Genomic DNA, 12,599 nt, shown 5'->3' on the forward strand with positions numbered 1-12,599 from the left:
TTATACTCTGGTTTTAATCATTACAACAGCACCCACTAGCACTGCTGCAATGAGGGTCTGCCATTACTCCTATTCTAAACACCCCTTTTTACAGGTTTAATTACACAGCCATAAAATCCAGCTCTGTCGCAGGTAAAAATTGCTGGCAAAACCTTGGTCTGGACAGCTTTCAATAAATAGAGTTTGAAACAATTTGGTTGTTTTCAGCTTGAGGAACAGCAGAGTAATGCGGTGAAACTTCCAACTATATTTATGATTTTGATGAGTTGAAACCACACTTCTGACGTTCCCCAATGACAGCTTTTGAGTTTAAAACTACTTGGTTATGCTTCATGAATATTTATGAGACTTGTTTCAGTTTGTTTATGGCTCAGACCAGTGATAGTTCAAGATAAAGGCTTCTCATCCCCGGTCTTCATGGCTTGGTTCATCCTGGTAAATGGAATTTAGTCAGAAATAACAATACTGTGAGGATGTTACTAATTACCCCAGGCTAATGGTTGTAGTGGGATACCAAACCTCCTGTGAGCAGCCAAAGTCTGAATTCCCAAGTGATTCAGGGCTTCGACATTTTAGAAACGGACTGGGAGGGGTGTCCTAAAAACCTGAGGAAAGCAAAACAGTTCCCTCCAGCTGGCCAGAATGGAAGTGTGGTGAGAGCAGAGGATGGAGATGGAAAGTGAAATGTCCAGATACAGCCAGTTACCTGGGATGCTGGAGAATGGAAGCCCTTCACTTACTCCTCTAGGCTGTCCCCAGGGAAATGCTGACACTTTGTGATAAATGCCACATTCTGAACCAAATGCTCTTATTTTATTTCTCACCTTTGTGAACTCATCTGGGTATACTGGTCTTTCCAATGTGTTCAAGATTTTCAGCTTCCTGTCATGGATTGCTGGTAAAAAAATGAAGGGATATTGGTTCAGAAAGCAACAGTTGTGATTCTGCATATTGTACACATATTTTTGCACAATGTGCTGTTACATTAACTTTCTTCTCATGTTGGATGACATTTATTTGAGGTTATCCCACAGTAGCTGAAGCATCTGACTGTACACAGAGCATCTAAATCTGCTTGCATTTCTCTTGCTGAGAATCTCCATTTAGCTATTCAGAACTGTAGAGTCATATTTATTCTTGACATAAGTCAGTGCAAATTGCAATGATTTTAACAGTACTTACAACTAATTATGTGAGGGAGGAAATGATTTTTGATTTAACAAACAGATAAAACTGCCTTAGAACTCTGGAGACATGGATTCTGCTTTGCAAGAGAAGAATCTGAAAATCATAGTAATTTTCTCAAGAATATGGGAATATTTTTACTGATGATGATATTCAAAAGTATGTTTTGGTCAGCTTCTGGGTTGCTATAATGGAACTGAGAAGAGACATCAAACATCTATATAGATTTCTGAATGAGTTCTTTGAGAACAGACATGCTATTTCTGTTAGCATTATTTTTCAGTTTTGTCTTCTAAATATATCAAGAATAATGAGAAAATTCATCATAGAATGCTTTTATCTCTTGTTGGTTGATATGTTCCTAAACTGTACATTATCTTTATTGAACTATAAAACAGAGTGTAATGTTCTGTTAATGTACATTGAATGCTATTAAGTGAAATAAATTAGGAAATTGAGCCTATTAGGGAAATAGTACAGAGAGCACCCCCAGCACCTGGAGAGCAAATATCTGGGCAGGAAATTCCTTCACAATCTCATGTCCCAGGGTCTGTTTGCATTGGGGAACCACAGCTACACAGCAGGTGACAGGGGCTGTGTTTGGCAGCAACATCCTACCAAGGCTGGAGGATAACTCAGAGGAGCAATTCTGTAATAAAGACAGGGCTGACCAAGGGTGAGCTTCAGGCAGAGGTGATCCAGCAGCAACAGAAACACTCTGGAGTGTCCTGTTTATCATCCCAAATCAAGACACATTTGTTATCATTCATGATCATTACAGGCTCTCACTGTAAAGGGCTGGCAGTAGGCTCGTGTTGCCAGTTCAGTGTTCCTGGTTCTGTTCAATTATCATCATCTGGGGAGGTCAAGTGTGAGCTGTATAAACTGGACAGGAATTATGGAAATCTTTCTGAGCTGAGTGCTCTGGTACAGAGGGCCCTGGGCTGTGTGTCACTGGATGCCAGGGACTGGCCAAGGGAAGGGGTTCATGAGATGAGCTATTGGGTGGAGCATTAGGTAAACCTCAGCAATTCCCTGAAACCATAGCAGGTAACAACACTGTCAGACTTTAAGTTTGTTGATCCCACCTTTGTTCCATATCTCCCAGTATGCCAGTATTTCCAAGACCTCCCGTGAGACAAACTCTAAAAGGAGGAGGAGGTTGGTAGTGTGATTCTTAAAAAGAGCAGTAAGCACATGGCAATGTGTGGCTAATAAGGGGTGTAAGTGGAAAAGGTCTGCATCTGGTCTTTCTGTCTCTCTGAAAGATTTTTTAAACATTTTTTCATCATTTTCAAGATCATATTAATGAATTACATGGTAGTTCAGTCTCTTTCCAATCTTTCTGAAGATTTGTGGTTGATATACTGATGTAACTACCCTTAGAGATTCTTTCTCTGATGTCAAATCCATTTGCTGTTTGCTCACAGTTCACATCAGAATTCAGATCACAGCAATAAAACTAAGGAAGACACATTGAAAACTTGCCTTTTCTCGTATCTTCAGGAATAAAATCAGTGACATCCGGAAAAAACCTCAAGGCACTCTGAACCTAAAAATCAAGATAATAGCCTGTGTCATGCAGACAACAGTAGACAATTACCAAAATAAATCACCCAGAATAATCAACGTATGGGCCAGTGATAGGTCTTACACACAGGTAAGATTTGTGAACAATGCCCTGTCCCCTGATCCTGTGGTGGCAGAGCCATCACCCATGCTTGTGCCCCATGCTGCCATGCCAAGGCACATGGCACTAGCACAACTGTCCTTTTCATCCTGTCTGCAACAACCACTGCAGGATTTCCCCTAGTTACCAGTGCTGCTGGGATTCTTTCATGGCCATCCATAGCCCACTCCTCGAACAGAGCTGCCAACACCTCCTTTCTCCTTGCTGTCTCCTCAGCCTTCTGTCTTTCCACCTCCTCCCTTTCCTCATGTATTTTCCTTGCCTCAGCCCTCATCTGGACCAGCCTGTAGGACATGGGAACATGGATTAGAAAGAGACCATCATGGGCATACTTAAGATTGATAAGCCTACCCTAAAGAACAAAAGGTAGCAACTCTTTGCTGAAATTCCTGTCTATGTGGAACATATTTAATGGAAAATCTTCTGTGCAGCTCTACTACTTTTGTGTCATTTCAACAGTGACACATTTTACCTTCACATTTATAATGACATTCATCATTTATTGTGTAGATGTCCTTCAATTTCCTTTCAATTCTAGCAGGGAGACAGGTGCATAATTTTGCTACAGTTGATTTACCAACAAAATTGCATCAGTCTTCATTGTCTCCAAACTCAAGTACCTTTTCACACAAGCACTTCACTGACAAAGAACAATGTTCAATAAAATTTCTGAAGCAGCCTCACACAATAGAGCCCTCACTGCCTTAGGACAGGGATAATACCTCAGCGTGTCCATCACTTTCAACACATGGAGTTTGCAGCTTTGGACTGCCAGTCAGCTCCCCTTCTTCCTGCTTTTGTTTTCTTTGCTTCTCTAGACACCCAGCCATGTTTTTCCCAATCCTCCATTTCACACAACAAAAGAAGTGAATAAAATTTATCCTGAACTCATCTGCTTTGATTTTGACTTTGTTAATTTATGAAATGGGGAAAAAAACCTGTAGGAAGGTCAAAATGCCCAAAGTCAAATGATCAGTTCATATGGAGAGAGTAGCTCCTGTTCATGGAAGCTGCTGGAACCTCTCTGCACTGAGGCAGCTGCTCATCTTCATGGCCTTCACACCCTCTGTAGCTATTCAGAGAAAGGGGAGTTGCTCCTCTTTTGTACCTGACAACTCCAAAAACTATATTTTAGCTAACAGTTCCTGCTCCCTTCTTCCCCCTGTGTTTCACATGCTGTGAAATGGGCTGATCCTGTCCCTGCCCTCTTCCGCTCCTCTGGGGTCATCCTACAAATTATAACCCATCAATATTTTCTTTAATGAACAGAAAGACCTGTTTTACATGTCCCAGCAATACACTTTGATCACAGTCAGTTTTATCACAAGGTCCTTGTTCTTCATGGCCATTTATCACAGAGGTTTCTTAATGAATCATTTGGTTCCTTAATCGATGGTGGGCATTGCACAAGTGCTGCTGAGGGAGCTCAGCCTCGGGCACTTTGATAGCAGGGGGAGTGTAAAATATTTTCCCAACTTCTGACTCCTTCCCAGGGCTGGAGAAGAGAAGGAATGCAGCAGGTACCAACCTAAGTGGACAAACAGATTTTTCTCCAATGCAGCAGAAAGAGAAAACCAGACCATTTGTAGAGGTAGCTCCTCCTCTGGAGCTGTCTGCAAACTGGGAGCAGAGCCTGGGCTGTGCTCAGAGCTGCCAAGGTGCTCTGGTGATTAATTTGGGCAGTGTCCAGCACAAGTTACATTCTGTGCTGCACCTGCACTGGGCTGCAGTCTTGCATTCATTTCTAGGGTCCTAAAACTGGGCAGCTGCATCCTCTGCCTGGTGTCCCTGAGACAATAATGGCAAAACAGGGGTAACAGTACCAGGCACCACCCATTGCAAAGTGAGCTCGTTTTGGATCAGACATTTCCAGAAAGGATGAGATGGCAGCGAGGTGACTTCTCCCTGCAGAACCAAACATGTTTCCTCAGGAAGAGAGCTGCCTGCCTCCCACACAGGGATGGGTGACTCAGCCTGAAGGACTCCCATCCCTGGACAAAGGCTCTGTTTCAGGTATCTGTCCATGTGCATAAGGAATTTCTCCCATCTGTTCTCCTTCCTGCCTTGACTCCCAGTCAGGTGGCAGTTAAGGAGAAACTGGAGGAAGTCCAAGAGACCTCACTGAGGATAGAAAAGTGTTAGATGGAAACCTGTGATGAATCCTGCCTTGCCTGAAGGTAATGCCAAGGCTCCCAGGACCTTCATTTGGGCCAGAATTTTATTCCTCAACTTCCTGGTGCTTATGTGAGAGGTGTTAAGCACAGACTGGCATTGCTCTTGTAACAATTCCAGCCTGCTTGAAATCCAGTGACTCACATGAGGAGTCTCACTGCTGTGTGGTGTTGTTAAAATCCTGTGTTGCTGTGATTTAAGAATCCCATGCAAATCCCACAATACAGTCATCACAAATATGTAAATCCTGAGCTGCTGTGAATGCAAATCCCATGATACTACTACCAGTGGATATGCAAAACCTGCTACAGCCATGATTACAGAACCCCCCTGGCAATGCTGTCTATGGAGATATTTATTTCTGTAAGTCTTGACAGTCACTTCCTTTGACTCAGCTCTGAGAGCTACAAATGCAGAACCTGTCTCCAAATGTAAAGATGGGCTTAACAGCCCAGGTCAAGATTACAGGTCATGGGTAACCAACACGTTGAATTCAACAAAAGTCCAATCCAAAATCCCAGGAAATTTTATGTATTTTAGTCCAATTGCTTTTTCAAAATAAAAGAGATATATCCAGGTGTCCCTCTGTGAAGCAATAGGAATGATAAAACTGTTCACAAAGCAAAGGTGTGGCAAGGCTGACATCCTAAACATCCCCCAGAACAGCCTGTGCTTGAGTAAAAACTCACTGAAAGGCATATTTCCCCAGCTCATTTGTTTCAGTGGACCAACATTTAAAAAATAGAAAATAAAACTGAAACTCTTTTATCAGTGACTGCTTGAAATTCACTTCTCACACTGCTTTGTTGTATTCACATCCTACAAACTGCAGCAGTATGTTTAATGGAAATGTGGAGACAGAAGCTCAGATAGAGAGACTTAACATATCCTTTTAAGCATTATAATACAGGGAACTTCAATTATCTTCATTTAAGGTTTATGCATAAGACATGTCAACATTTTACTTCCCTAATTCCTGACACTGAAGCCAATTTTCAAGGTGTATGCACTATTTATGCAAATAGAGAATCATTCAAACAGAAGTCATTATTCTACAAACACAGATACAGAATAAAGTGATCTAGTAGTGAATGAGTAATTTTGACGTTAATCACAATCACCTCTGGATCATCATCATGAACTGAAAAGTTCACATCTCTATTTTCCTGAACAGAGCAATGAAACTAAATTATTATTCATCTAATGCTCTCACATTTTAACCTTAGCACTTTGGTGCGATGGAACCCCGTTCCAACATTCATTAAGTATTATACTAAAGCAAACAGCCCAGAAATAAGCAACAGAACAAAATACAAAACAGTTTCTACTTTAAGAGAAAAAATAGAATAAAAAAGGAAAGCCTAAATAAAAATCCTGTGTGAAAGAGTTTCTACAATGTGCCAGGACAATGTGGTTAGCTTGGTCAAAAGAAATTATCCTGAAGGAGGAAAAAAAGGTTATGTTTTTATTAAGTTTGGAAGACTAGAGAAAAAACTATGTGAAGAGTCTCCAGACCTTTCATACTAATACCTGTCCCAAAGAGCTGCTGTCACTAAGCTAGACCAGCTTGGAAGCATTTTGCATTGCTCATGTCTTATTAAGATAGAGTCTAAGGAGGAATTATATCCTTGTGAAAGGCAGAATATTGCCTTAAACAGGAATAACTAGTGTTTCATTTTGTGTGCCATGATCTGTTATTTGTCCTGCTTCTCAAGTTTTTATGAAACAAATACAATCCCTGGCACTGCACTCCACAAGGTGTGTTTTGCTCAAGATTCTGCCAGTCAGGCTGCAGGGACACCATTCCTTTTGTAAAACAGAGACCAAGATGCCAGCTCTGGCCTTGTGACCAGCCACACTGTCAGTGCTCTCACCTCTGTGATGTTGTACCTTGCCTCAAAGATTTGAGCTCCTCTGAGACCACCTCCATTTCTCTCAGGTATGGGCCTGGTTTTGTAGGAACACTATGCTGAGGGTTATGTCTCATCAGGTATTCTGCAAGATAATTCATGGGCTTAAATCTGGTTGGTTCTTGGTCTGATACAAGCACATTGTTTCTTTCCACTGCCATTAACAAATTTTCTGTCCCTGGGATTAATGTAGGGAGGAGGTTGTCGAGCAAATAGAGGCGAGTATCACGTGTCTCTTCCTCCTCATTGTACCACTCTCTGGCCAGCCAGTCCCCAGGTTCTCTCCTCCTCACCTTTGCTTCTTCTGCCTTTTGTGCTTGAACCAACCTCATCTTTGTCTCCTGCAGACTCAGACACCTTTGTTGTACCTTTTCATGAAAACACTCTTTCCATGAAGTGTATTTTCTAGGACTTGGCAGTTTATCAGCCCCCTGATTGCTTTCCATCTCTGTTGCAGTCCCATCCTTATGTCCAAGTTCAGGATCTTGTAGATCTGCAGATTGGGCTGATTCTTCTGGTTGAGCAGCCATACCTCAATCACTGTGACACAGAAAAAAAGGAGCTGTTATATAATGCCAAAAGATGCAGCAGTGCCCTAACAGGTGACACAGGAATAGAGTCTATTGTTAGGCATTAACTAATATTTTTTCTATGTTCCTTTTTTATTCTGTTACTGCTGCTTTGTACTCTTAAATAAATACAGACCCTTTACTTCAAAGATCAGTAAATGATTTATAAAGATTAATTATGTATCACAACAGCCCTTGGAGGCAGAGCAACTAAATGACTGTGTTCCTTTCTTAGGGCAGAAGAAACTGAGACACAAAAGGGGAATGATTAATTCCAGGTCACTTAGAGACTCAGAAACCAGGCAGTGAACAGTGCCCCAGTGAACTAGTCCCCCAGTTCCAACCAGTGGAATCCTCTTACCCCCAGCACATAATTTCTGTTTAGGTCCATTCCCTGCCTCCAGGAAATCCAGTGGATATGAGACAAAGGAAGCATGTAATGGAAAATTCCAGATACCCAGGAGCAAGATTCCTCTACATGCTTTCTCTGCTTCAGCTTTTCTGAGGCTGTGAAGAACTCTGAGGAAGCTTGTCCCCCAAACAGCTTAACTTCAACCGTGGCAACTATTTTTTGCTCTAGACATTTTGTTGAGGTAACAAGGACACAGGTGCATGGGTCAGCAGAGCTTCTACAGAAAGGAGAAACCTATACCATGAATTCTGTGATTAAGTTGCTCACAAGCATTTTATGTTGTAGATCACTCCGTAAAAGAGTAATCTCTTTACAATTTCAAGAACTTCACTGCTTAAAATGTTCATTCTGTGAAATATCAGGAAGAAAGTGAGCTGCGCACAAGGCACAATTTGCAAAATGTTCCTATATATCTCCATGCATAACTGTCTGCATCTGGAATGGGATTAACACACACAGAATGGAGCAGAAGACTGGCTACTACTTGATTCAAAGCATGAAAAATCAGCAGCATGCTGAAAATCCCCCAGCTCAGTGTTGAACACGGCAAGGGAAGAGTGATATTCAAAAATAATCTAAAACCGTTCCAAATTAGAGATGAAACTCTACTCTGAACTTGTTGCCACTCTACCCTCTTCAAGTTTTTATTTAAAAGTGCTTTTCACCGAGGCCTTTCAGTATCCATAGCAATAGCACTACTTTTGATATGCACTGCTCTTCCTGCTTAAGCATTTGTAGCTGTTCTGAAGCAGTTCAGCCTTCCGGGAAATGCATAAATGTGATCTACAGCCCTCCTGGCACACAAATTTAATTATGAATATGTTGACCTTCTGGTTCATTAACACAGTTGGAGTACAAATACTGCCTGGATGGGTGGGATGTGTCACAGCATTAAAATTCGAGGTTTGTTTTCTCAATGGGCTTATTGGCAGATTCTAGTAAATTTTTTCCAAAGGCACATTCCTGCTGGGAATGGGATGGCTCAAGCCGCCTACCTGACCCACAGAGAGGGTTTTAGGTTGGTAGTTGGTTTTGCCACCAAAGGACACGAGCTGGAAAGGAGTCTGGATTTACAAACTAGAAAGGGAAACCTGTCCACCCTGTGGAATTGTTCCTTGCTTAGGTGAGTTCCTTTCTACAAGCTGTACAACCAGAGTCCTTGGTTCAAAGCAGGGTGTTAACCAAATGTTCTGGTCACATTCCAAATCAGCTGGTTTTGTTGTGCCAAAATAAACTGTTCTTATAGTTTCAAATACTTATGTTATTTCTTAAACATCCTTTATGAAACCCTCTGCAGTTTCTGTGCAATGTTAAAGTGACAACTGTACTCTGCTTTATGAGGTGGCTGATTCTGAAAGATGATGAATATGTTTTCAACACTGCTCTCAACCTTTTGTTATGATGTTTTTGAGGATTAGTAAATGTTTATTAGGGATCTCCATGTCTCTGACCAAAACAAAACATGAAACAAGCAGTGTGACTGTTCTGTCTCCATTCCATGGCATCCACATGACTCCAGGAATGGAAGCAGAGCATGAAGAACTGTGCCCAGTGTTTTAAAGCAGTACAGATGAAGAAGACTAAGAGGGTATGGAAGAACAAACAAAAAAAATAAACAACAAAGGAATGCTACCATCAGGTCATGAAACTTGGGATTTGTGGAGGATTACAGAGACGCACAGTGGATAAGACTCCATTGGCTCATAACCTTCCTGGATTTTCATTAATTGAGAATTTGGCCCATAAGGGAGAATTTCTCCACTGAAAGAGTGGTCAGGCATTGGAAGGGATGGAGCCACCATCCCTGGAAGTGCTCAAGAAACAACTGGACGTGGCACTCAGTGCCATGGCCACATTGACAACGAATGTTGGATTCAATGATCTTGGATTAGGTTTTCCAAACCTAATGATTCTATGAGTCTATGATTTTACAATAATATTGAGAGCTCTCAGGGCCTATGGCATTCCCAAATGGAGTCCAAATAAGAGCAAGCATGGAGCACAGAGGCAAGCTCTAGAAACACCTAGGAAATTTGAAGTGTGATATAAAGTTTCCTGTAAGCCTTTGTTCAAGCTGAAGGCAAGATAAGCTTTCCATTATTTAGTAGGATGCCACTTCCCTGGCTCCTTTTCTGTAAGAAAAATATTCTTGCTGGAATCCCTGCAGGTACAAAAAGATTATCTCAGTGTTTTCTGTAGAAAACCCAAATGTGCTCATAAACAATATTCTTATGGTTTCATTGTTATTCTGTTAGAGAATTTTGATGGGTGGGATAAAGCCAGGAACTACTAAAGTTTGTTTAGGTAACTATTTTCTAGATGTTTGAGTTATAAAAGTCCTTTCAAAAACAAAGTTCAATCTCTTTGACATTCTGTTCCTCAGAAATAATTGTGCCTTCCCCTCATGTGTTTCATAGAGCATTTTTATCTCATTAGAAAAAGCTCAATATCCTTTTCATACATGATCTTTTCAATACAATTAAAATTTAAAAACATTTTCTCCTTTGCTTTCTGAAGCTTTGAAGAACTGTTTTTCTTACCTTTGGAGCAGGTATCAAAATAGATCTTGTTCCTCCTGCATTCAAAGTGGCTTTGCAAATCAACAGGGATTTAATATATGCCCATCAACCATTAAAAATCTTGAAGTGAATTAGGGATTTCTCAGACCTGCTGTGGAGCTGGGCTGTGAGTTTTACTCCTCTGTGTGTTTGCAGTTGCTAAGCAATAATCCCAAAGGTTGCTATGTCTTTCCACGTTCAAAATTGCTGTAGGTTGTCTTTTGGCTTTGGCACAGCCCAACAGACTCTTCTGTACTGAACTTAGAACATTGCATCACATGACTGAAAATAAAATAAAATCAAGAAAGGACTATGAATAGCAACAGAGAACAGTAAGGGCACAAATAGAGAATCCGCAGGTGCCAGGGACAGGGGACCTTCAGATTCAAGATTCACAAAGTCCAAAACTGCCTCAAGCCCATTACCAGCTGAAGGAGGACTGTGTTAACCAGATGTGAGAATCTCAGACATAAAAAGAAATTAATTACAAACTCAATTTAAACATTTTCAGGCTTTCTTTCTTGTGTTGCTTTGAAGCAGCCTTGCAGGAAAGGCACACAAGCATTAACGAGGGGGGAGAGCATAGTGCCATTTTGTCAGACTCCTTTTAAACCTGAATCTAAAGGAATTTGATGAATCCCCTTTCCTAATCTCTCCTATATTCTTTGAAGAATAATATGACAGGAAAAGGAGAAGGCAAAAGACAAACACATCTACAACGAGCATTCTGCACTCATTTACACGAATGTAAATCAGGTGCCTGTTCAGCAGTTCCCTTGGGTAAGGCACGACTTCCAACTGAGAAACTTATGGCAATTTCTGCCAGGAAATGAGGTTTATCTAATGCTGTTTCTTTCTTGGTATTTTATACTGGAAGTGGCAAAACCTGCAGGAAAACTGAACTGTGACTTTATCTATGGCATTTGTCATTGGAACAGCTGCAAGGTGCCCTGCCCTCTATCAGTCTCCCTTTCATGGAATAGCCTGTAAGAAACCTTGAAATAGAGGAGGTCAACTTTCATGTGAAAAATACACTGTAATAAATTATCATTTCTTTGCTATTTATTTGGAGAAACATATCAGAAGGAAATATGCTCATTGCAGTGCATTTCCAAGATGTGTCAAAGTCTAGCATCAATTATGTTAACAAAATGAAGCAGAAAATTAGTGCTCAGGAGTAATTTAAAATGAGGCTTTAAACTGGATTGTGCACTTTTTCCTCAAAGCAGTTTGCTCATGATTAATTCCTGTTATCTCTTCTCCCAGGTGGGCTTGGTTTTTCCCCTTTGCAATTCAGAATTCTGTTGCTATTATGATTAACTTACAAAACTTTTTGAGAATGAAACATAAATTTAAAAAAAAAAGGTGATTTTTTTCAACCCCCAAACAAGAATATACAACTAGAACTTAGAAGGATGGATGAAAACAGCTCTATTTTTATTTTTCTGGAAGTGGAATCCCGTGGGTTAAGCAAACCTTTAATTGTACTCTATCTAACTTGGCTGTTATCCCTTAATGTTTTTGCTAAGCAAAGTGTATCCTTTTATTATGCCACCAAATACTTGCACTGTTGACAAAATAATGGGCTGAATATGTCATCACAGATGTTTTGCTGGAATTGCCTCTTCTATCTTTTTTTTTTTGTTTTTCTCTGTAAGATACATTTTGGGAGCACTCATTGTCTTTTGCAGCTGATGCCAAGATTATGCAATAAAAGCCCTAACATGTAGTAATAATAAGTTGTGTTAGCCAGGGAAATGTTTGCAGTGTATTAAATAGTCAGTTTTGGAAATGTGTACAAAACCAGCTCATGTACAGCTCCACTTCTTTGAAATCCTACTCTGGGCTGAAGCAGCAGGTGCTGACCACAGTGCTGCCAGCACAGGAAAGAATAAGCCCACAAGCTTCCAGTCTGTTTTTTGTACCAACCCTGATGCTGTGACCACAGCCTGCCCTCTAATTGCTCTTTTCAATCCCAATACATCTGCCTTATAGCTTCCTCCTCCACATTTAAATTCTGCTAAAAACAAAAAAGACATTGCACATGCAAATTACACCTTCCTAGAGACTGGAGAACTGTCACAATTTGTGATTGTTGTAGCT

General features: G+C 40.7%; 1 protein-coding gene across 1 annotated transcript in view; it reads right to left on the bottom strand.

Annotated features, from left to right (window-relative positions):
- The window catches only part of EFCAB5 (EF-hand calcium binding domain 5), a gene marked incomplete at its 3' end in the record, with an annotated part of 31,820 nt that extends 21,237 nt beyond the window's left edge, over positions 1-10,583 (bottom strand). Inside the window, exons 1-5 of the mRNA XM_084219253.1 lie at positions 10,479-10,583; positions 6,922-7,497; positions 3,003-3,159; positions 2,674-2,737; positions 825-895 (exon numbers count right to left, since the gene is read on the bottom strand). Coding sequence (XP_084075379.1) covers positions 825-895; positions 2,674-2,737; positions 3,003-3,159; positions 6,922-7,487 — 858 coding nt within the window. The 5' untranslated portion in view covers positions 7,488-7,497; positions 10,479-10,583. The remainder of the gene's footprint in view (positions 1-824; positions 896-2,673; positions 2,738-3,002; positions 3,160-6,921; positions 7,498-10,478) is intronic.
- Positions 10,584-12,599: the final 2,016 nt, after the last annotated feature.

This window comes from Fringilla coelebs (genome assembly GCF_963513975.1).
Source record: "Fringilla coelebs genome assembly, chromosome: 20".
Taxonomy (NCBI): Eukaryota; Metazoa; Chordata; class Aves; order Passeriformes; family Fringillidae; genus Fringilla; species Fringilla coelebs.